This window comes from Protopterus annectens, chromosome 1.part2 (assembly GCF_019279795.1).
Source record: "Protopterus annectens isolate FY-2018-M chromosome 1.part2, PAN1.0, whole genome shotgun sequence".
Classification (NCBI taxonomy): domain Eukaryota; kingdom Metazoa; phylum Chordata; order Ceratodontiformes; family Protopteridae; genus Protopterus; species Protopterus annectens.
The window spans coordinates 994,133,780-994,159,401 of record NC_056727.1 but is presented as its reverse complement, the minus strand read 5'-3'; the positions used below and the strand labels follow the sequence as shown (position 1 = coordinate 994,159,401).

Here is a 25,622-nt window from a genome sequence, read left to right as displayed (position 1 = left end):
GTGCTCCCTTGACGGCAGTTTTGTTTCGCCCCAAAGTGAAGGAAACATCCAGGTGTGAGTGATCAAATTGCTCTCTCTAACGTCAGTGTTTTTTGACCCCCCCCCCCAAAAAAGATCCTTTTCTATGGATCATTGAAGTGGTCAGAAGATGTGGTTCAAGAAATCCCAGGGTTAGGGGGCAGAGGGGGGAACTTTAATGGATCAAAATGCCCATGTGGCAGTGAAGGCATGCAAAGCCAGGGATCCAGAGATTCCATCTCTGGACTCTGTCAGCGCTCCTGAAAGGAGGGCACGATTTGTCCCTCTCTGGTGGGTGGAGAGTATTTCCATAGGTTATATAATCCTTTTCCCTCCCACCTCCAACTGTACGCAAAATTCCCAATGTTTCACCAAGAGGAAAGAAGCAGCACTAGAAATACAAAAGCTGCTAGAAAGGAGTAATCCAATAGGTCCTGCCAGACCAGATAGAATCAGAGCTTACTCGAGATTATTTTTAGTGCCAAAGAAAACAGGGGACTGGAGACCAATTTTGGATCTCAGCAACTTGAACAAGTCAGTTTGACATGCAAAGTTTCGGATAGTCACAGTTCAGTCCATTCTCCCCTTCCTGGGCAAGGATGATTGGATGTACTTGATAGACCTTCAGGATGCATACCTTCATAAGAAGATGAACAGACTATCTAGAAAGTACTTGCACTTCCAGCTGGGAGCCAGCCAGTACCAGTTCAGAGCACTGTCCTTTGGCCTCACCACAGCTCTCAGGGTGTTTACCAAATGCATGGCAGTGGTGTCAGCTCACTTAGACTGTAGGGATTCCAAGTGTTTCCATATAGACACAGCTGACTTTTATTGCTGCCCTGACCAGGCATCTGTTAATAAGAACAAGGGATCAGGCACTTCAGATTTGTTTTCATCTGGGGATAAACATAAATTATGACAAGTCTCACCTACATCCAACTGAAACTTTGGAGTTCATCCAACCAATTTCCAACCCGATATCAGTGATAACTTCTCTTCCTCTCAAGAGTGCAGGTTATAAGTTTCCAAATCAAGAATAATTTGCGGTAGCAGTGTTTCAGCCCAGGTGGTCCTTCAGGCCTTGGGATCGTGTCAGCTGCCAAAATTTTAATTCCTCTAGTAACGTCTCATATGATAATTCTCCACTGGATGCTTGCAACACAGTGGGCCAGTCTTTACTAGAGCATGTCCACACAAATAAGGATCACTCAGGCATGCACTTGGATACCTCTGGTGGTTGATTCATTCAGATCAAGTTCTACGAGGCCATCCTTTTGTTCTCCCCCAGCCCATGGCCATAGTGATCATGGACGCTTCCCAGATCGGGTGCAGGGGCACTTTCTGCAGAGAACATTTCAAGGCACTTGGTCCTCCGAAGAGGCCAACTTGCATGTCTATGTCCAGGAGATGAGAGCAATGCTTTTAGCTTTGCAGACCTTCCGGGATGCTCTCCCTTCAGGAACAATTGATTCAAGCGACGATATGCCAGTAGTTTGTTACATCAACATACAAGGGGGGACTATGTCATACCATTTGTGTCAAAAAGCACTTGTGTGGCAGTGGGCGATCTCATCCAACCATTTTCTGATAGCAATATGTATTTCTGGGAAATCCAGTGTGATGATAGCAGGCAAATTGTGCAGTCCCATTCTTCTGCCTCGTGAGTGGTCTCAACTGGAAAGTGGCAGAAATTTTCTGCCAATGGGACTAGTCTTGCAGCAGTCTTTTTGCTTTTCCGCAAACAACAAATGCGGCAGCTACTTTGCCCTAATCCCCCCTGAGGGCGAGTCACCGAGGGATGCTCTACTTCAGAATTGTCCCCCTGGTTTCACTTTATGCTTATCCACCAGTACCTCTAATTCTGAAATTCCTGCTGAAAGCCACCAGGCTGAAGAGCAAAGTCCTCCTCATTGCACCTTACTGGCCTCTACAGATTTGGTTCCCCTTCCTGTGGTCTCATCTTTGCCAGCATTGGATTCTGGATGCAACCATTTCCAGATGATCCGTCGCATCTAGCAGACATGGTTCATCAGGGTATCTCAGACCTCAAGCTAACCATGTGGTTTCTCCAGTTCATTTAATAGCCAGGCAACCAATGTTCTCTTTCCCTGTCCTTTATATCTTTTTATCTTCCCATAAACCAACAAGGAAGCTTTATACAAGTAAATGGAAAAGGTTTGTTACTGGCCACAAGAAAAACATATTGACCTCTTTTCAGCTCTGATACGCAACATACTTGAATTTTTTGATTTGACCTTAAATGAAGGGGTTAGCTCCTCTACCGTTAGGGTCCAATTAGCAACAATATTGAATTTTCATATTGGATTTGAAAATTCTTTGGTGGCCTCTTCTAAACTTTGTAAAGCATTCTTGAAAGGCACTCTTCTGTTGAGATCCCTGTATAAAGACCCTACTCATCCATGGGATCTGAACTTGGTACTGCAAGCCGTAATTCATTCCCCCTTTGAACCAGCAGCTAAATGTGGCGTTGAGTTTTTGACTTGGAAAACTGCCTTTCTAGTGGCCATTACGTCAGCTAGAAGAATTTCAGAACTTCAAGCCTGGTCATTGAAGCCTCTACTTGATTTTTCATAAGGATAGCTACATTACGGACCAATGCATCCTTCCTTCCAAAGGTGGTGTCAGAATCCTGCATCAATCAGTCCATTAATTTGCCAGTATTCTTTCCTACATTTGCAAACAAAGGAGAATATATGTTACATTTATTGAATTTTCACAGACAATTATGCTTTGTTGCATAGGACAAAAGAATTCATAAAGACAGACCAGTTTGTTTTGCAGATTTGAAATTGGGAAAGCCAGTGGCAAAAGCAACTCTAGCTACATGGCTAACCTGTTCTATTTCTTTCATCTGTAACAAACCTAGGTCTAACCTTAACTAAACCTGTAGGAGCCCATTCAACTAGGTCCATGGCAACTTCAGTCTTTCTGTCCAGAGCTTCCATGGATGGTATTTACAGCTACAACCTGGGTGAATCCTAATGCATTTATCACTCATTACAAATTACATCTGGTGTTGAGGTAGAGCAGCTTTTTTACTTAACTGTGCTCAGGAATGTTCTACCTTAGAGTCCACCCAGGGTTCTAGATAGCTGGGACTCTGTCTCTACAGTTGAGAATAGAATGAAAATTGCCAATATCAGATAAAGAAGTTATGCACTCACCATAATGTTACATCTTTGCTGTCCACTTTTGTTCTTCCTCAACTTCCTGCCCACCAACCCCCATCCCTTATTTTAGCAAACTTCTAGAAGAACGAGACATGGTAAGGACATCACTGTCCTTCATGACTGATCTCAGATGTAGTTATTTCTGAAGGACATATACACTTGTGCGTCTTCATATGTATAGATATTGGTGGACACCACTTCAGGTGAAGTCGGCAAACAAGATCTGGGTATGTTAGGGGTTGGTGCATTATGGATGAGGGAGAAGCTCGAGAGCTTTTTGGTTACCACGAGCTGTATCAACTGCTGAGTCTGATCCAAGGTTCGGATCTAAACCAAACAGCTGAACGAAAATGGACAACACAGGTGAAACATTATGGTGAGCACACAACTTCTTTTTCTTGGTGGTCATGGTCCAGTCGTTCCTTTAGTGTTTGCAGAATGTGTACTTTTCATCTCTTGGATACTTTTTTGCACATCATGATATTCAGGAAGTCTGAGCAGTGTTGTGGCGCAGTAACAAAGAACTGTAACGACAGCCTAGGTGTTCCCTGTGTTTGATTAGTGGCTTGGGGCATCTGAGGTGCTGGTAGAGAGAGAGAGAGAGAGGTGTGCAAATCATTGGGGAGAAGGGAGATACCCAGCTGCAAGTCCTAAATGGGGAGGACCTGTGTAACCAGTTAGTGGCATGCCCCCAACCCCAGGATGCTTGTTGGGTCCAGCCTTTCAGTGGAGATGGTCTGGAGCAGTAGGATAGGCTAGTAAACTTATTGAATGGGGGGCATTGTGGTAGCCAGAAAGAATGAAGATTGGGAGAGAGATTTTTTGAGTTCAGGAGATTCGGACACTACTCAGACACTACCAGTCCTGAGCTTGTTTGCTGTATCAGCCTGCCTCAGGATGAAAAAATGAATTTGTTTTCCCTTGTCTAGACAACTGTTTTTTTTACAACCACTATAAGGTAGTTGTATATCAAAACAATGAACATTTTTCTGAAAATTCACAGCCTTGGGGATCTTTGAACACTAGAAAGTCTCACTAAAGCTGTCACAAACAGAGAATATCATTGGTTGTCATCTGGACATAAGAACCCACATGTAGTTTATTGCCAGACAGAACTGTCCTCCATCAACCACTAACATCTGCTTGACATTTTCCCAACCCACAGCTGCTGTATGGCTTAAGATGTGAGATTTAATGTCTGCTGCAATTTTCTTGGTTCATTTTGCAGAGGTACAGGATGAGAGTACTTCATTGGATGCTCTAGGTCCACTGGAGCCAGAATCTCCTTGTTTGGTTATTACAGCTTTGTCACCATTGTCATTGGTGGCTTCAGCAGGACAAACTCTCTTGACAGCCCATTCTGCCTTCTCCCCCCCCTGTATAGCTGCCACCCCAGAGGAATCTGCACCAGGTGTCTGAATCATTTATTTATGGTAGGTAGCTAAAGAGACTGTCACAACAAGATGTCTCCTGTACATCGGTCTTTATAATATTCTTTATAATCTTCATAATATTGCAGGCTCTTTGAGTACTTCCCACCTCAGAATGCAGTTGTCACCCACTGTGTCATAGCATGTTAATGACGTGGCACGTGGAACAGGGCATGGCCTACTGTTGTCCCCTGAATTGAGGCAATATGGTGTGGGAGTAGGCCAGGTCACTGTACTGCTTTCTCATTGCATTGTCCATTCCTGGACATGATGCATCGGGTCTATATTAGAACATCGAAGTTTCAAAACTTCGAATGTTCTAATATCGAACCCTATTCAGTGAAAGCTGAAAATATCGAAGCAAAAGAAAACCAAATTTTTTCCTAGGGAAAGAATTTGGTTGTCCATTTCTGTTGCTTCGGTATTTTCAGTGCTGTGGTGGAAAGTTACGATTCGGGTTCAGGTAAGTGTACGATTGAGTGCGGGTTAGGTTAGTTAGGGTTAGGGTGTGGGTTAAGTATGTGTGTGATTGTGTGGACGTGAGGGTTAGGGTGGGTTAGGTGAGTTTGGGTTAGGGAGTGGGTTAGGTATGTGTGCGATTGTGTGGATAAGAGGATTAGGGCGGGTTAGGTGAGTTAGGGTTAGGGTGCGTGTGCGATAGTGACTGACCTTAGGGTTAGGGTTTGGGTTAAGGTAAGTGATAGTGGTGTGTGTATAGTGTAGGGTTAGGTGTAAGATTTTAGGTGTATTTGTGTGGATTGCTGTTTGGTGTGCTTGTGTTGTACGTGTTTTGGAAGAGAAATTTTTTTCCCCTAGGAAAATATTTGCTGTTCTGTATGTTCGTTGTTTTCAGCTTTCGCTGAATAAGGTTCAATAGTAGAACATTCGAAGTTTTGAAACTTTGATGTTCTAATATAGCCCGATGCATCACAGGTTGCTGTCCAGCCAGTATCTACTTCAATACATTTGGTTTACATCTCTGATCCAACCATGCATTGCTAGATTTGTTTTTGTCTTAAGTCCTCCACTGGGGCAGCTGACCTTGGATGCTCTAGCTCAGCAGTGATGTCTGGGATTTATTTATGCCTTCCCACTGTTTTCACATATAATGAAATTCCTTCATATAGAACACTTAGGTCATTTTTGGAGCCCCAGACATCTCCAGTGTTATAGCAGGGTGACGTTTAGACTTTGGCCCAAGCAGTGGACTGAGTTGGCAGGGAAGGATTGGTGTGCTGCTCCTGAGGATTAGTTGAAGCAGGATGCATACTGCCACAGGCTGTCAAAGGAGGGTTGATGTTGCATAGGTGTCCTAGGGTTATACTTTTAGTCTGCTAAGCCACCATCTGGTATTGGGCTGTGTTAGTGAGTACACAGGAGCATGCTCTTTCGGGTGGGGAACATTGTGGGCCCTTGTGGCAATTCAGGTAGGTTTCTTCTTCCACACTTCAGATTGGGGTGAGGTTAAGAGTTCTCATAGCATAGAGCCTGATGAGTACACACAGCCCTCATGGCTACCTGAATGACTGCCTGATTGGAAGAATTTCATTCCTTTGGTTCTGGAAATTCCATATCAGTTAGCTTAAGGTTCTTTCCTAACTGAATTGCCCAAAGGACAAAATTAATTGGTAAAGTTAAACTTTTCATGAATCAGGGACATGGAATGGGAATTGAACCACACAGACTGTATTGAATAGTGTTGAGGTTGGTGATGATTGACACAAGAGTTGTATAACTAGGAGTGTGTGGTGACTTGTTTCTTGGGGAAGTTTGCTGCCGTTACTGTGCGAGGAAGATAAATGGTATTGTGACTTGACTTAAGTAAGGCTTGAGTGTTTCTTCTGATGTTTCAATTTATAAATCTGACTAGCCAGTCAAAAGCTAAGCGTACCTGTGTGGTCATATAAATTTTAAAATTTGTATTTAAGCAGAACAAGACTGTAGCTACTCCCAATCAGGGAGTGTGGGACATGCGAGGAAAACAGTTTTATGCTGGCATTGAAATCAAAGTCTGGGCGGTGGCTTGCTTTGCACCACAGAAGCAATGTCGAGAGGATTTGTTGAAGTAAGTGTTAAAAGTTCCTTATGGGTTTACTTTGATTACTAGTTCATTCAGCACTGTCGTAAAGTTTCCAACCATGACTTTCTTAATATTTTTTCATTAATGCTATTTGTAATGTTTGAGAGAAACATTTTTAGTGGTGTGATATTCAGCAGCACTGTGCAAAATTAAACAGACTATTTTAAAAAGTGACATCCCTGTTTGCCGAATTAATCCTAGATAGTAAAAGTACTAGTTTGAGCTGTTGAACATTGACCAGTTAACCTTGGAGCCTGTTTCGGCATTTACCCATGAAACTGCATTATGAATTCCTTCTAGTTGTTAAATTGTTTACAGTCAGATCCAACCCATCTAAAGTCTGCATTTTTGTTAGCTTTAAACTGTATGCAAGTTCTTTAAACTTAAACGAACAGCTAAAATTAGATCAACAGTGCATCCACACTAGCACACCATAGTTTGGAGTGATATTGGATGACTTTTTGCCGATTAACTGGTAAGAACATTTATTTTAATCTTCACAATTTGTGATTAAAGCTTTCCAGGCAGTCAAACATTTTATAGGTTCATAACTACTAGGCTGGCTGCCCTGGCTGTCCATTTTAAGACTAGCCACTTTCCCTCAAATGTAAGAATCAAACTATGTACCCTTGTGTCTGCTTCGAGGGCTGTTACAATTGGTACTCTTTTGAGGAGATTTGCAGAATGGCAGCATTCTCAGAACCTCCCAGAAAATGTCAAAAATAAAATTTTAAATTCTTCTTTAGATAGAGGTTGTTTTTGAGCCCTCTGCTGCAGTAGCAAGTGTGACGAGAAAAGTAAGCAGTGTTAAGGTACCAAAATAACTTCATGCAACACAGTTCAGCACAGTCAAATGATGTCTTTCACTGGAAATGAACTCATGTAAGTGGGAAACTAAGCATTCAGTCTTGTCTCTCCAAACAGAAGACTGTTCCTTTTTTACTGTAAATGAAGAAACATTATCTGTTATATTATAGCCACTAATCAATTTAAAACTGAACACCTTTGTATTATTTCCTTAGGAATCTGTAGACCCTCTGTTTTTGCCTTTCCTTATTAGAAACAAGTTCATCTCCTTTGGCAATGAAGGAAAACTTGAGACAGGCCTAGGCTGTCAGGATCCATCACGAAATGAGTTGAATGCCACTTCTAAAAAGAGAGATTACATAACTGTAATAATTTCTCTATTACACTTGGCCCTTCACAATCTCCCATTTGATGCTGTGAAACATAATTCAGGTCATGTAATTTATAATAACTAAACAATAACATGTTTTCAAATAGGTACATATTTTTTATCACATGCAGTCAGCACCATGCAGCTTCCTTTCCTTGACATGCACAGTGCTTATACAGATGCTTAGCAAAAAATGGTTTTGTGAGCAATAAAGGGACAGTTTGAGAGAGTCTGAGTGAGAGCTATTTAAAGTATGTATTTGTCCTAACATCTTTAACATACTTTTCTTGTTACCTGTTTTCCTTCATAAATTTATTCGATTGTGATCAGTAACAGTATTTTGACTCTGTTCTTCATATGCACATTTTGCAGTTTAATATTTCTAGATGCAAGAAGCATATAAAGGAAGTAAGCCCAGGACTAGCCCTAAAAACAAACCACCCCGACCAAGTTCACAGATGATTGCACAGTGGGAGCGGTCATTGAATGCCCCCAAGAAGAGAATACCCTTCGTGAAGGTGTAATATAAAGACTTGGTGCCAAAGCCCATGGCTTAACATTCAGTACTAAGAAATGCGTTTTAGTACCTTTTGGGAAGTCTACCACCCTAGGTAACTACATCATCAGTAAAATGCTCTTAAATGTTGATTCATTTGCCAGAGGTCTGGGAACTCATGTAAACAGTAACCTAACCTTTGACCAACATGTGTCCAAGGTAATAAGAACATCCTGTGTTGCTCGACTTACAAACAAGGGCATGGTATCTAGTTCCAGAGAGGTCGTCATACCACTGCACTTGTCCTTCATCAGATCCATCATAGAGTATAATGTCCTGTGATATGTACTTGACTAGACACATGCAGCTGCTGGAACTTCTACAGAGGTTCCATACAGAAAGTGTACAGGGAGTAAACAGAAGGTCTTAATGCAGTCACCTCAAAGCCCTGTGTCATACAGATTTCCAAGAAGTAATCTTTGCTGGCATACAGGGCATCCCTGGACCCTGTTTTGATGAACCTTTTGGACATCTATAAAACAAACAACATCAGAACTATTAGATTAAAAAACATAAATTTTGCTTGCAACATAAATAGGACATGTTGGTGTGGCATATTTTCTCAGAAAATTTCCATTCTCTGGAACAGGCTCCCCATCCATGTAAAGCGGAGATCCTCTCTCCCTTTTAAGCTCAACTTGGGCCCAATGGATGTGTAATTGGAAATTCACCCCTGGTCTGGCTTCTGTGTCTCTGGACAGGGGCAAATCAGTAAATCACCACCTATATTAATCAAATCTGTGGGTCACATTTGGGTTGCACGGTTAAGCTTATAAGGGCCCTAGCAAAATTTGTCTTTAATCTAATAGTTCTGATGCAGTTTGTTTTACAGATGTCAAAAGGTTCATCAAAACAGGGTCCAGGGATGCCTTGTATGCCAGCAAAGATTACATCTCGGAAATCTGTGAGACACAGAGTAGAGAAGACAGGGCTTTGAGATGACCGCTTTAAGACATTGTGTCCACAAACCCAATTCCAACAGGGTGCAACTTTTATAGCTACCATCCCTCTATTGCATGGAACAAGCTACCACTAGAAATAAGGTCACTAATTCACCCCAAACAATTTAAGCTAGCAAAAACACTGGTTCTGCCATTGTACTCACCCTCCCTGATTATTACCTGCCTTTTATAGTACAGTCAAACTAACTTACTAAAACTTACCATTAACTACTTCATCCTATGCTTCCTATGCAACCTCCAAAGCTGCTTCTATACTCTGCTCCGTAAAATTCTTATGTAACCTTTTAAGTTTCTGCTACTCTGCTTACAGAACCTTATATTTACTCAACTCTTTTTAAACCAAAACATACAACTTATTCTACTTCAACATTCTCCTTTTTGTTTGTAGTACTGTTTTAGCTAGCAACAGTATACATGTATGTAGCTTGCGTATTTTAACTACCAAAATTCTCTATTGCTATTTTTATTGAAATGTACCTGTTTTGCTATTTTTATTGCATTGTATATCTTTGGAGCTTTTCTCCCCTGGCCTCCGCTGAAAAAGGACAGTAGCTCAGCCAGAGACTCCTGGTCAACAGATGTAAAATAAATAAATAGTGGTTGCTAGCCCTAGTATTCACCAATGAACCTATAAATAGATACCAAAAGGAATTGTTGCAATAAGCAAACAATTTTAAAATGCTCTTTCCCATCAAGAAAATAAATGTCAACCACACCCATTGAAAGCTGTCAGCTTCTTTTGCATGAGTCAGTTCTGCAACCTTTGATTTAATTTCTAGGCGACACTAAATGCATGCCAGTTATCAGGAATAGATGAGCAACAGTTTGTACAAGTGTACACGTTCCTCCCTTATAAACAAAGGTGAAGTAGAGCGCCATATTGTTTTGCAGCATTGTGCATGGAAGTTATTTCAGCTTTAAACCTGTTTTACTGTTTCAAAATTAGCATTACTCAATATTTCTAATTTACATTTTTCTCATTTCCTATATTGATGTCACTGCCCCATAAGCAGGCAGAATACCTGCTCCTGAAATAATTCCCCCGAGTCCATATTTGACCGTTCTTTAAATACAGTCGCTTCTAAGTTATGATAGTAAACCCAAGAAGCATCTGTCTTTCTGACTGGATTTTTAATGTCCTTTGTTTCCCTCTTTGGGTGAACATTGCAAATTTTCCCTCTAGGTGGTCTGTGCTGTGTGTGTGTGTGTGTGTGTGTGTGTGTGTGTGTGTGTGTGTGTGTAATAGCTGGAATAAACATGGTCAATATAACAACACTCCAACCAATATATTGGTAATTAGGGGTGAGCTTGATTTCTACATGTATGCTTATGCAATGCGGCCATACAACGTCTTCCTGCTCTATTATACATTTCTTTTTTTTACCCCCAAAAAATCTTTATTAAATTTACACATATGACAAAGGCAATCTTACATTTATGTAAATGAAAAACATACAAAATGATTATCACTTTAATTACAAACAGTTTACATCACAGACACCATTGAAACAACTGTAGTAAACATTATACATCACTTAAACCCTCCAGTCATTGAGTTAAGCATTATTTAGCTCATTCAAATCCTGCCTCTTAAACCTCATTCCTGCTCTGCATATATTGTTTCCACAATTCCCATTTTTTTCTTATGTAGCTTGCTCCTTCCCTTGAGTAATATTACAGTTACTGCACGTGATTCAGTTTTTAACACAAGTATGTGCCATCACAGTCATTGAAGAATGGAGTAGAACCAGTTTAAAGGGCGGCAGTGTTATGCTAAGAATTATGTCTGCCTAGTCTTTTTTAGTCAAGAAGATTATCCTAAATGCTGCTGCTAATTCTGTCTCTGGTACCAGAAACAAAGACTATTCCAGTCATGTGCAGTTAGATGTCCTTCAAGGATGCATCTGCAGTCCTAACAAATGGGTTGTCCTGCCAGGCAGCCCTTCGGTCGGCCGGATTCCAAAGTCTGGGTCTGGCCTCGGCTGATGTCGCACTTCACCCGACATCATAGCTGCTGTTAATTGGGTATAAAGGCATCAGCCGACGCCATTTTCCTCAGTCTTTCTTGCCGCGTGGCGCCCGAAGCAGAAGCTGTTCGCAAGTGCCGGTCGGTCAGAACCAGAGATTGCTACTACCGAAGACTTCTAAAAAGCTAAGTACCCTGTTGGGGACTCTTTCTTGCCTCAGCCGATGTCAGAAAAAGTGAATAACTGTTTTAACTTGTGGGAAACAAATACCTCATAAAGATTTCCACTCTTACTGCCTACCTTGTTTAGGCCCAGACCACGACGTAGCAGCTTGTCTAGCCTGTGCTTCCTTCAACCGACGGACACTTAGACGTCGGTCGGAGTTTGCAGAGGAGTTTTTCGGCTCTGCTTTTGCTTATAACATGCCGTCGGAGACTCCGACTTCACAATTAGCTAAAAAGCGTAAGGAAAAGGACCGACACTCGCGGTCCGCGGTTTCAGCCGAAACCGTGGTTAAGCAAACCGCGAGTGTCTCTGTTTCGGCTGAAACAGAGTCCGCGGTTCTTCCTTCGGCCGAAAGCATGCCTCCTACAACCGAGGCCTCATCCAGCATGGCTGAATCTGCTACGGAAATTCCACCTGGTCTTACAGGTTCTCAGGATTTATCAGATACTATCCCCTTAGATATATCTACTCCTGCACGTGGAGCTGCTAGGCCCCCTGCATCCATGTCAATTAAGGCTTTTGCCAGGGCTAAAGCAGCTAAATCAACAAAGGCCTTGCCTGCTAAAACCCCTCTCACAGGCCTAGCTCTAGTACTCAAATGCTTAGTCTAGCAGAGGATCTCATTTCTTTGATCAGGGATCCCAGCCTCACCCTGACAGGGCCTCTCACCCCCCTCCAGAGAAGAGGCCTAGAGCAGAGCCCCCTGAGCCAGTTTCTACTGATTACTCCTCTGATGATTCAGACAATACAAATCCCCCAGAAGGCCCTTATTCTCCATATGAGGACTCAGATGCAGAAGACTCCATCCCTTCTGCCTCTCCTCCTGAGGAATTTTCTTTTGGGGAAACACTGCATGCTATGAGAGAACAATTTCAATGGCAGGGCCAGGATTTTTCAGACTCTAGGAAAAGGCTTAGGACCTTTTTACATTTGCCACAGCATAGGCCTTTAGCCATTCCTCCAGTACTTACAGTTGTGGATGATGCATTTAATGATGCTTGTACTGCTCCTGACTCTCTTCCTCCAGGCCCTGCTAAGCCCGACAGATACTACAGGGTTCCGGACACACATTATCACTTGTGTAAGGCTCCTATTGCAGATCCTGAAACTATTTCACAGGGCCCCAAAGCTGTAGCAGCTGCCTCTTCCAAAAACCCCCTCCCCTCTGAAAGAGAATCTAGGGCTTTAGAGAGATGGGGTAAAAAAGTGTATACTTATGCTACTCTTTCGGCCAGGGCCTTAAACTGTCAATTCCACATGATTCAGTATCAGGAATTCCTGTTAGATCAGCTAACTAAAAAACTGTCCTCACCTGAGCCTTTAGACCGTAAGTCCCTTCAGGATTTGGTACATAACACTCAGCAGGTCAGTAATCGTTCCTTAAAATGCGGCTATGATGCACTGGAGGCCTCCTTTAGATCAGCTATGACTGGTACAGTGATCAGAAGGCATGCATGGTTAAAAGAGCAATCCTTACCAGACCATGTAAAGTCCAAGCTTCTAGATGCTCCCATGGAAAAGCACAGTTTGTTTGGTTCCCCTGCACAGCAAGTGTTGAAGAAGGTGGAAGAAAAAGCTAAATCTGTCCAGACAGTCAAGGATTTCTTACAGGTCCAGCCTCCGAGGTTTAGTAGGAACTGGCTTTCCAAGAATTGGTCCTTTCCAGACACCACCAGAGCACAGAGAAGCAGAAATAGACGCCCAAGGGGCAGGGGTCAATCCAGAGGTGCCTACAGGGGACGTCAGTGGCAGCCTAACAGCCAGAGTAGTACTGCCACAGATCCAGCCACTACCACTTCCACAGGACAATCACAGTGACTTGGCTCTGAAACCGCCTACCAGGGAACAACTAGAAGCACCCTTAGGCGGAAAGTTAGCTTTATTTTCAGTAAATTGGCATCATATTACAGGAGACAAATGGATTTTACAGACAATAGACAAAGGCTACAGGTTTCACTTCCACACTCTTCCAAGGAAGAGAGGAATGCCAAACCTACCTCCAAACCAAAAGACAAACGCTCTACATCAAATAGACCACTTACTAAGGATGAGAGCTATAGAAAAGGTACCGGCTATGGAACAAGGACAAGGATTTTATTCAAGGCTTTTCCTGGTACCAAGAAAGGAAAACCAATGGAGACCTATCCTCGACCTGTCCGCTCTGAACACATATCTCATTGTTCCAAAATTCAAAATGCTGACCCTACAGCAACTTCTTCCCATGCTGGGCAAGGAGTCTTGGCTGGTGACTCTGGATCTCAAGGAGGCATACCTGCACGTCCCCATACGACCAAATTGCAGAAGATACCTCAGATTTCTTGCAGGATCAGAGCATTATCAATTCTCAGCATTGCCTTTTGGCTTATCTACTGCGCCCAGAGTATTCACGAAATGCCTGGCATCAGTAATTGCTCATTGCAGGCTTCAGGGAATTCAAATTTATCCATACCTGGACGACTGCCTGTTACAAGCGGACAGCAAAGACAAATTAACAAAAGATTTGAAAAAGGTTATTCACCTGCTGCAAGCCCTGGGATATACAGTCAACACAAAAAAGTCAAGGCTGATACCATCCCAAAGGATAACTTTCTTGGGTGCAGAACTGGACACATCAAACCAGATGGCATTCCTCACAGCAGAAAAACAGAAGCAGCTACCACTCTATTTCATGGCATTAACAGCGCAGAACCAGCTTACGGCAAGAAAAATCCTGCAAGCCCTGGGCTACATGGCATCCTGCATAATATTGATTCCACATGCCAGACTACATATGAGGAAGTTGCAATGGTACCTGAGGAATTTATGGTCTCAGCACAAGCACAGCCTAGAAACCCGAATTCCAATAATTCCATGCCTGAAGCAAGAATTCCAATGGTGGGCCCAGGCCTGTCAATTGAACAAAGGGCTGCCCTTCCACAGGCCTCACCCAAGCCAGACTATCACCATGGACGCCTCAGACCTCAGTTGGGGGGCACACATGGTGGACAAGTGCAAACAAGGCTTATGGACTCAAGACCAGATGAACCTACACATAAATCAAAAAGAGATGCTGGCAGTGAAACAGGCAATTCAGACATTCAGACCATTTCTTCAACAGGGTCATTTGCTGATAAGGACAGACAACACCACAGTTATGTGGTATATCAACAAACAGGGAGGCACACATTCATATCCTCTATGCCGGATGGCAATGGACCTCTGGAATGTGGCCCTGAACCTCAACATTCAGCTCCAGGCCATATTTGTGCCAGGAAAAGAAAATATACTAGCAGACATCTTAAGCAGAACTACCACGGATGCCCACGAATGGATGCTGCATCCAGACATCTTCAAATCCATTACAAGGAAAGGGGGACTGCCAGAAATAGACCTCTTCGCATCCCCACACAACCACCAATTGAAAAAATTCTGCACAAGGACATACCACCCACTTGCTTGGAAGGTGGACTCCCTATCCTTCAGTTGGGAAAACCTGACAGCATATGCATTCCCACCTCTTCCTTTGATGCACAAAGTGCTACTGAAGATCAAAGAAGAACACCCGAGTATCATCTTGATAGCTCCAGACTGGCCGAGGCAACATTGGTACCCGCTACTGAGGAGTATGTCTCGGGAACACGCATGGCCTCTACCCCTACTACCTCTACTGCTAACACAGAACAACTTCAAGACCCTGCATCCAAACTTGAAAACACTGCAGCTAGCTGCTTGGAACATTACATAAGACAAAATAACCCAGATTTATCTCAAAGGGTTAAAGACATTATCTTGGAGGCTCGCAGACCCTCAACAAGGAAAACTTATTCAGCAAAATGGAAAAGATATCTCATTTGGAGTGCAACAAAAGGAGTAGATGCATCATTGGCGAACATAGCTAACATCCTGGAATATTTAGCAGAGCTTTTCCACAATGGCCTGTCTTACTCCTCCATTAAGATTCATGCATCAGCAATTTCAGCAGAATACAACATGGATCCTCCAGTCTTCTCTCAACCTCTACTCAGGCAGTTTCTGAGAGGAATTAAAAATGTAAAGCCACCAAGGAAACCACCATTGCCTACATGGGACTTTAACTTTGTGTTAGAAAAGTTGACACTCCCCCCTTTTGAACCAGCAGCAACAGCAGAATTACAGTACTTATCTTGGAAAACTGCATTCCTGCTTGCAATCACTTCAGCTAGAAGGGTTTCTGAATTACAGGCATTAATGGCAGTACAGCCCTTCCTTATCTTCCATCAGGATAGAGTGTCCATGAGAACTAATCCTACCTTTATGCCAAAGGTGGTCTCCAGGGTATCATTAAACCAAGCAATACACCTACCAACATTCTTCCCCAACCCGCAGAACAGGGGGAAAAGATTACTGCATACCTTGGATGTACACAGACAATTGCGCTACTACCTGGACAGAACCAAGAACAATAGAAAAACTGACCAGCTTCTGGTAGCGTATGCAACAGGAATGGAAGGAAAAGCAATTTCAAAACAAACAATCTCAAAATGGATAGGAAATTGCATTAGATTTTGTTACTCTTTTCATGGAAAGGCAACTCCAGAAAACATCAGACCTCACTCCACAAGGGCTACAGCCACTACTACAGCTTTCTTACGAGGAGTGGCTACCAAAGACATTTTAGAGGCTGCTACTTGGAGCTCCGTGCATACATTTGCCAAGCATTATAATCTACCTTTATACTCCAGATGCCGAGCAGGTTTTGCCACTGCTGTTTTGCAAGGGATCCTAACTACACCATAAACTCTTAGTGCCTCCTTAGTGCCTCCTCTCCCAGTTTGGCTATGGTATTCTACCCATTTGTTAGGACTGCAGATGCATCCTTGAAGGACATAGTACAGTTTTGTACCTACCATAAATGTAGATGTCCGAGAGGTATGCATCTGCAGTCAGGATTACCCTCCCTCCTTCCCTCTGTGGTACTCCTAGGGTATTTACCCATCTTGTAGCTAGCTGGGGGAATCTATTATGGTGTATTTGTTTGTATATATGTATATACATGTTTATTTTTATTTGCTCTCTACTGTTTGGAATCATTTGCATTTATCCAAATTTAGCCTTCCTAGAGGGCACCTGGCATCTGGGGCAAGAAACACTGAGGAAAATGGCGTCGGCTGATGCCTTTATACCCAATTAACAGCAGCTATGACGTCGGGTGAAGTGCGACATCAGCCGAGGCCAGACCCAGACTTTGGAATCCGGCCGACCGAAGGGCTGCCTGGCAGGACAACCCATTTGTTAGGACTGCAGATGCATACCTCTCGGACATCTACATTTATGGTAGGTACAAAACTGTACTTTGTGTGCTCACCCCCAACAGTTACTGGCATTCATTGTCTTGCCTAAATGTAGAATGCAGCAGAGAAAGTATTAAACTTAAGATGCTAATTTGGTGTTTTCTGCTCCGTTATAATTGAAAGTTTATCTCTGATTTTTAACAAAACTCTGGTCTCTGATTAAAAAAATGTTCAGTACAACGTTCTGATTAGTTTTTGATAAAATAATGAATACCAAAACAGTAGTTCAACAATAAGTCCATGTGAATATTGAGCAGGCTTGGGCTGGAGGTTGTGCCTGCAAATTTTCAAGGATAGATGATCTATTCTCTTTTTATAGTTCATGTAGTATCTGTTCCCAGCCAAATTCCATACTGTATCTTGAACTGGTTGCTATGAGTGGCTCTTGGTCACCTGACTTGTTGCCTGAATCCTGGGCCAATTCAGACTCATCAATTGTAGATGATGTTTCCAAATCACTAGAGCTCACTTCTAATCACAGTGACATTGCTGAATCACTAGGTCTCACTTCTGGGTACATTAGTCTCCCTGTTTTTTCCTCTGGTGTGGGATGTGATTGGTTCATCGTCCATAATGAGTGGAATGATATCTCATTGACATCCATCATTGGGGAGGGCTTTAACATGCTAAACATGAATCCAAGTGGGTTATCCTTCACGTCAACTGGCTGTAGCTAAGGAAAACCAGGAAGACTCCTTTCCCTTTTGACTGTTGGGCATGATGTCTGAGGAATGACAGTAAGTTGACAGGGAATGACATTGTGGAAGAAGTTGGGCTCTGGCTGCTGCCTGGCTTCAATAACCTGTAAATGAATGTGCTGCATAACAAAAAAAACAAGAGATTTGCAGTAAAATAGATTCAATATCCTGCAACTCTAAATTTTTGGTCAGTGGTGTAGCTGATATTCTCATGGGTCTTCCCATAAGAATTTAATGATTAGAAAACTTTCTAGGACTGCTGACTGCACTGTGAATACTGAATAAAACCAGAGACAATGCCTGTAGCCATTTAAGGCTGTTTATTCACACTGTTTTGCTAGAATTCTAGTTTTTAAAACTGGATTCATTCTTTCAGCAGTTCCTGAAGCTTGGGGCCTCTCTGGGCAATGGCATTGCATGTAAACGCTCAAAATTTTGCACACTTGTGTACTACCTGGCTTGAAAAATTGGGTGGCTGTCTGATTACAACAAGGAACACCAAATGTGGGTTTGGTTTCTTGCAACATTTTTTGGTGAGTATACTCTCATCATTCCTAGCACTGGATTAAGCTGCAACCCACTCTGGAAAAAAACTCCAATTACTAAAACATACTTGGATTTCACTGAATTAAATCATTGCCAGAAATGTAACTGTACACAACAGAAAGGTGCCCATGGCTTTTTCAAAGATTGTGAAGGGACAGAAACACTTTCTGACACATACTGAATGCAAACTGTACAGGTAATTAGAAAGTGCTGAATGACTTTCAAAATGTTAAGTGGTTTACCAGTCTGTCAAAATTTGTTTTAATGCATTTTTTCCAAGTGAAAAGGCAGGTGATGAGCCTTAACCAATTTCATCAGTCACATGCTGTTTTCTACCAGGCTATCGTCTATTGAGCATCTGTAGCCAGCATGGGTACACCCTATCTTTTTGGAGTCATCAGCTGGATTTTGAAAAGATACCGGTCTCTTTGTATGGACTGTTATATTTTCCTATAGTTGCTGCAAAAATTAATCCGGAACAGGATAAGATATTGCAGCTTATCTGGCCGCCATGTCTGCAAAAGCATTGCCATTTGAAGTACAATAGTAATCAGACTTATGGGCAGCACACTTGACATCTGTTTTCCTAGATAACGAAAGTGCATTTAACAGTTTATCGACGGATAATTTTTAATAAGAATGTCTACTAATGTCATGTACCCAGTTTTTCTCCAAAAATGTCTAAATCTTGAGCTACTCCATAAGCATAACTTGAGTCCGTGAAAACAATTGTTGCTGCTTTGCCCTTTTCTAATTTGCTTGCTTCAGTAATGGCTACAAGTTCAGCTCTTTCAGCAAACACATTGCCATTCATTTGTTCAGCCGATAATACTTTGCTGTACACACACAAAATGCTGCTACTATCAAGCCATCATCTTTTTGAACACAAGATCCATCAACAAATAAGAGCAACCCTGAATTTGATAACAAAACATCTTTTAGGTCTGATCTAGAAGGAAGCACATGCTACAAATACACAGTCATGGGGTATATGTTCTTTGTGTTTCACTGTTGCAGTCATTACATTTGGGTAATCTGCTTGCAGGTTGCCCTCAGTCGCCCTGATAACAGAGTCTTGGGTCCTGCGTTGGTTGCTGTCCCTTCTATGACGTCAGGTAGTCAGGGGTATAAAACATGCAGCCAACACCATTACATCAGTCTTTCTTGCCGTGCGGTGCCCGAAGCAGAAGCAGTTTGCAAGTGCTGGTCGGCAGACTCCTGAAATTTTCGTTTTCAAGTTTCAGAATCGAAGCCTTCAACTTAAAGCTAAGTACCCCGTTGGGGAAACTTTTTCTTGCTCCTTTCCGATGCCAGTAAAAGTTAATAATTGCATTACTTGTGGAAAGCAAATACCTCATAAAGATTTTCATTCATACTGTATTCCTTGCTTAGACCCTGACCACAACGTACCTTGCTGTCGGTTTTGTGGTTTATTTAATCAGCGCACTATCCGTCGTTGGTATATTTTTGCCTCTTACTATTTCGGTTCTTGGTTTAATTATCCAGAAATGTCATCAGTTAGCCATCCAACTACCGGGATTCCGAAAAAAAGTAAAGATAAAGACAGAGACAGGCTGCCGAGGTCCAAAATTGCCGACGACGCTTCTAAGCCAGTCACCATTTCGTCGGTACTCAATGAGGCACTTTTGCAGCCCCCGCTACCCGCTATGTCTGATTTGCAGTCCTCTACCGAGACCCATTCCTAGTCCAGTATGCTGCGAGATACTTAAACTATGGAACCCGCGGATGCCTCTACCTTGGATGGGTCCGGAGCCGCTGTGCAGGCACTGGCTTCTGAGGGTGTATTCAGGCCTATGGACATGCATATTAAATCAACTCCATCTCCTTTACTAAGGCCTGAATCTCTATCCATCTCTAAAAAAAAAATGATGCCCAGGCCACATGTTGAGGCTGCTATGCCGAAAAAACAAATGATAAATGGCTGAAGATCTAATAACTCTAATCAGGGGTAGTCAACCCCCCCCCCCCAAGAGGCCTAGGGCTGAGCTTGATTATGAATCTTAAGATCAGGATTCTTTCTTCTGTCTCTTCTGATGACCTGTATTTGTCTGTCTACTTATGAGGATTCTGATGCAGAGAATTCTATTCCCTCTGCTTCCCCTCCTGAGGATTTTTCTTTTGGGGAAACCTTACATACTTTAAGGGAGCATTTTCACTGGGAAAGCCAGGAATTTTCTGATTCAAAAAAGAGGCTTGGGGATTTCCTTCTACCTCAGCATTGGCCTTTGGCTATGCCTCCTGTACTAGACATTGTTGATGTTTTCTCAGAATCCAGTTTGGCTCCTGATTCCCTGCCCCCTGCTCCTAGTAAACCTGACAGATACTACAGAGTTCCTGAGTCCCACAAGTTCCTTTCAAAAATCCTGTTGCTGATCCAGAGACTATTTCTCAGGGGCCCAAGAGCATTAAGGCTTCTACTGCTAAAAATTCTACCCCTTCTGATAGAGACTCCAGGGCAGTGGATAGATAGGGTAAAAAAAGGTTTATACTTAAGCTACCTTGGCAATCAGAGCTTTAAACTGCCAATTTCATATGTTAAAATATCAGCAACATGTCATTGGACTGCTTAAACAGAAAGTGATGATTCCTGACTGTGTGGAAAATAAAGATTTACAGGACTTAATGCATTCTGCTGAACAAGTTGGAAAACATACTTTGCAATGTGGTTTTGATTTTTTTAGAGGCCTCTTGCAGGGCTGCTGTTACTGGATCTGTGCCTAGAAGGCATGCTTGGCTTAAGGAGCAATCTTTGCCTGATCATGTTAAAGCTAAATTGTTGGATACTCCTTTAAATCAGGACTGCCTGTTTGGCAACAAGGCTGAAGAAGTTCTTAAAAAGATGGAAGATAAAGCTAAATCTATGCAAACTGTAAAGATTTTTTACAAGTGCAACCTTCTAGATTTAGTAGGCACTGGCCTCTTAAGAATTGGTCCTTTCCACCCCCTTCCAGGTCTTCTCAAGCCAAACCCAGACACAGCAAAAACCCCAGGTTTCAGTCCTAGGGGACTCTCAGGACTAAGCAGTGGGGGGGGCCTCCACTTCCAAATCTGGGAATAACAAGACACCCACCTATGGTAAACAGTCTCAATGACTTCCTTTTAAAATTTCCAAGCACTTATCTTCTGACCGCCCCTTTGGGGGGAAAGATTGCTGTTCATGCAAAGAACTGGGAACTCATAACCCAGGACAAATGGGTTTTAAATAGTGTCCCAGGGATACAGATTTCATTTCCACACGTTGCCAAGACCAAATGGGTGGCCGGATTTGCCCCCCAAATCAGTGGGCAGAGGCTCAAAAACAAGTACTTTCTCTCAAGCATGGGGGCTATTCATCTGGTACCAGAAGAGGAAAAGGGACAAGGTTTCTACTCGAGTCTTTTCCTGGTACCCAGAAAAGATAAGTCATGGCATCCAGTCCTGGACCTGTCTACTCTAAACACTTTTCTGGAAATTCCAAAATTCAAGATGCTGACTCTTCACCAATTACTTCCTATGCTAGGCAAAGACGCCTGGTTGGCAACACTAGATATAAAAGAAGCATACCTGCACATCTCAATCAGGGAATCTTCCAGAAGATACCTACGCTTCAAAGCAGCAGGCTACATGCATTATAATTTCTCTGCACTGCCCTTTGGCTTATCTACTGTGCCCAGGGTATTCACAAAGTGCCTGGCTCCAGTTATTGCATTTTGCAGGCAAAGAAGTATTCAAATATACCCATACCTGGACGATTGTCTAATTCAGGCAGAAAACCAGGGCATACTTTTGAACCATCTGGCATTTGTAAAAAGGGTTCTGACTTGTCTGGGGTACACCATAAATGAAATCACAACTGGTACCCTGTCAACAAATTACATTCCTGGGAGCAAGCTTGAATACAACTTCCCAGATGGCTTAACTCACTCCAGAAAAGCAAATTCATTTGATAACCTATTTCAAACAAGTGGCCACAAAAACCCTGCTATCTGCAAGACAAATGCTACAAGCCTTGGGGTTCATGGCCTCCTGCATCCTTCTAATTCCATATGCAAGACTGCATATGAGGAAACTACAGTGGTATCTAAAAGGCCTATGGAGTCAACATTCTCACAGCCTAGAAACAATGATTCCTATCATACGTTGCCTACGGCTAGAGTTCCTCTGGTGGGCGGAGGCCTGCCACCAAAACAGGGGACTACCATTCACACTGCCCCCTGCAGCCCAAACCCTAACAGATGCATCAGACTATGCATGGGGGGCTCATCTGGCAGAGAAGTGCATTCAGGGCAAATGGAACCCAAGTCAAATCCACCTACATATCAATCAAAAAGAAATGTTAGCTGTACAGAATGCTCTGACAGCCTTCAAGGACTACATTCTTCCAGGACAACTAATGATAGACTGACAACACCACGGTTATGTGATACATAAGCAGGGGGGTACACATTCCTACCCCCTCTGCAGACTAGCCATGGCATTGAGGAACACAGCCTTGAGCTATCAAGTGCACCTACAAGCTCAATTCCTGCCAGGTAAATTAAATACACTGGCAGATGGACTAAGCAGAAACCTCATGGGCCCACACGAGTGGAAACTGGAACCAAGGATTTTCAACATGTTGACAAGCAAATAGGGGAGCCCAGACATAGACCTATTTGCCTCCCCCCAGAACTACCAATTGGACAAGTTTTGCACAAGGACTCCCCACAAACAAGCCTGGAAAGTGGATGCTCTATCCTTCAGCTGGAAAAAACTATTCCCACCGCTGCCTATACTCTCCAGAGTTCTACTAAAAGTCAAACAGGACAAACCAAGGATGATTTTGATTGCTCTAGACTGGCCGCGCCAGCACTGGTACCCCCTCCTGCGCAGTGCGTCAGTTATCTCCATGGCACCTGTCTCAGACCCCTTCCCTGCTGTCTCAGCAGGAGAACCAAATTCTACACCCTCAGCTTCCAACATTCAACCTTGCGGCCTGGCTAATTACTTAAACTCACCCTTATCATCCCTCAGCAAACGTGTGATGCATGTCATCTTAGAGGCAAGGAGGCCTAGTACTAGAAAATCTTATGCTGAAAATGGAAAAAATTCTGTGCCTGGAACCAGTCTCAAGGAGTGAGCACAGCAATGCCCAATTTACCTCAGATTTTGCAATACTTAACGGAGATGCTTCACAAGGGCCTGTCTTTTTCCCCCCATTAAAATCCATGCCTCAGCCATTTCAGCTCATAACAAAGTACCTCCCCTCTTCTCGCATCCTCTGCTCAATTAGTACCTCAGAGGGGCCAAAAATTTGAGACCACCCAAGCGAGCTGTAACCCCTGCTTGTGACCTTAACTTTGTATTGGAGAAACTCAACTCTGCCTCCTTTCGAGCCAGCTGCTACTGCAGACTTAAAATTTCTTTCTTGGAAAACCGCTTTCCTTTTAGCGATCACTTCAGCTAGAAGGATATCTGAATTACAGGCCCTTATGGCAGTGGAGCCCTTCATCATCTTCCATGCAGGCAGGGTGTCACTCGGGGCCATTCCTCATGCCCAAGGTGGTATCCAGTGTGGCTCTTATTCAGTCCATTCATTTGCCAACCTTCTTACCCAATCCACAGAACAAAGGGGAACAAATTCCACATTTCCTTGGATGTGCACAGACAACTTAGATTCTACTTTGACAGGACGAAACCTCAAAGAAAATCTGAACAAGTGCTGGTAGCATTCACTGCAGGGGCAGAACGGAAGACTATTTCAAAACCATTTCTAAATAGATAAGCCATTGCATTAATTTCTGCTAAAAGCACCATGGAAAACCTATCCCCCAGAGGATCAGATCTCACTCCACCAGGGCTGCATCTACTTCTGCAGCTTTTCTCAGAGGTGTTCCTACCAAGGACATCCTAGAAGCTGCTACCTGGAGTTCTGTACATACTTTCACCAAGCATTATCATTTGCCAATTTTTTCTAAATACAGAGCTGACTTGGCCACTGCTGTCTTTCAAGGCCTCATAGCTGGCCCTAATGCTATATAAACTCCTCCTCCCAATCATAACTTTGGGAATCTACCCAAATGTAATGACTGCAGCAGTGAAACATGAAGAACATAGTACAGTTGTGTACACCTATCATAAATGTAGATGTTAGAGTGAATTCATTGTTGCAGTCCTGGTTAACCTCTCTCCAGCCCCCTAACTTCTGGTTATACCTCTACTTTCCTTTACTATGTTTAAAAGCATTTTTTGGTGAATTTGCTTTTTGTTGGAGGTATATCTTGGTGTTTTTTATGTTTACTTGCTCTCCATTAGGGGGGCACCTGACATCTGGGGCAAGAAAAACTGATGTAATGGCGTCTGCTGCATGTTTTATACCCTTGACGTCATGGAAGAAGGGACAGTAAGTGACTGAGGACCCAAGACTTTGTTAATCAGGCCGACTGAGGACAACCTGCAAGAAAGATTACCCAAATGTAATGACTGCAACAGTGGATACACTCTAACATCTACATTTATGGTAAGTGTACACAACTCTATCTTCATCCACTGTGGGAATTTAAAAAGCAGGATTGAGAGGTGGGCATCTAATCTCCAAAGGAGGACTGTTAAGGACTGTTTATATTTAGACAATCTTAAGGCAGACAAATTTATTTTACATTTGTCTATTGGGAAAGTCCGACTGGGATCTGGGATAAGACGGATTTTCAGAAGAGGCCCAGGGAGAAGAGCTCTACTTAATTCCTTCTACAAGTTTTTGTCATCTCAATCTTAAAAAAAAAATATATATATATATATTGTGTGTGTATGTATATATATATATATATATATATGTATATATAATGTGTGTGTGTGTGTGTGTGTGTGTGTGTGTGTGTGTGTGTGTGTGTGTGGATGTGTGTGCGTATAGATGAGTGTGTGTGTGCGTATAGATGAGTGTGTGTGCGTGCGTATAGATGTGTGTGTGTGTGCGTATAGATGTGTGTGTGTGCGTATAGATGTGTGTGCGTATAGATGTGTGTGTGCGTGCGTATAGATGTGTGTGTGCGTATAGATGTGTGCGTATAGATGTGTGTGTGCGTATAGATGTGTGTGTGCATATAGATGTGTGTGTGTGCATATGTGTGTGTGTGCATATAGATGTGTGTGTGTGCATATAGATGTGTGTGTGTGTGTGTGTGCATATAGATGTGTGTGTGTGTAGATGTGTGTGTGCATATAGATGTGTGTGTGTGCATATAGATGTGTGTGTGTGTGTGCATATAGATGTGTGTGTGTGTGTGCATATAGATGTGTGTGTGTGTGTGTGTGCATATAGATGTGTGTGTGTGTGTGTGTGCATATAGATGTGTGTGTGTGTGTGTGCATATAGATGTGTGTGTGTGTGCATATAGATGTGTGTGTGTGTGTGTGTGCATATAGATGTGTGTGTGTGTGTGTGTGCATATAGATGTGTGTGTGTGTGTGTGTGTGCATATAGATGT

The 25,622-nt window shown here is 42.7% G+C and overlaps 1 protein-coding gene across 1 annotated transcript in view; it reads left to right on the top strand.

The window, feature by feature from the left end:
- AGO4 (argonaute RISC component 4) overlaps positions 1–25,622 on the top strand; it is a gene marked incomplete in the record, with an annotated part of 1,401,134 nt that overhangs the window by 810,313 nt on the left and 565,199 nt on the right. The window contains 1 exon segment of the mRNA XM_044059958.1: positions 6,571–6,704. Coding sequence (XP_043915893.1) covers positions 6,571–6,704 — 134 coding nt within the window.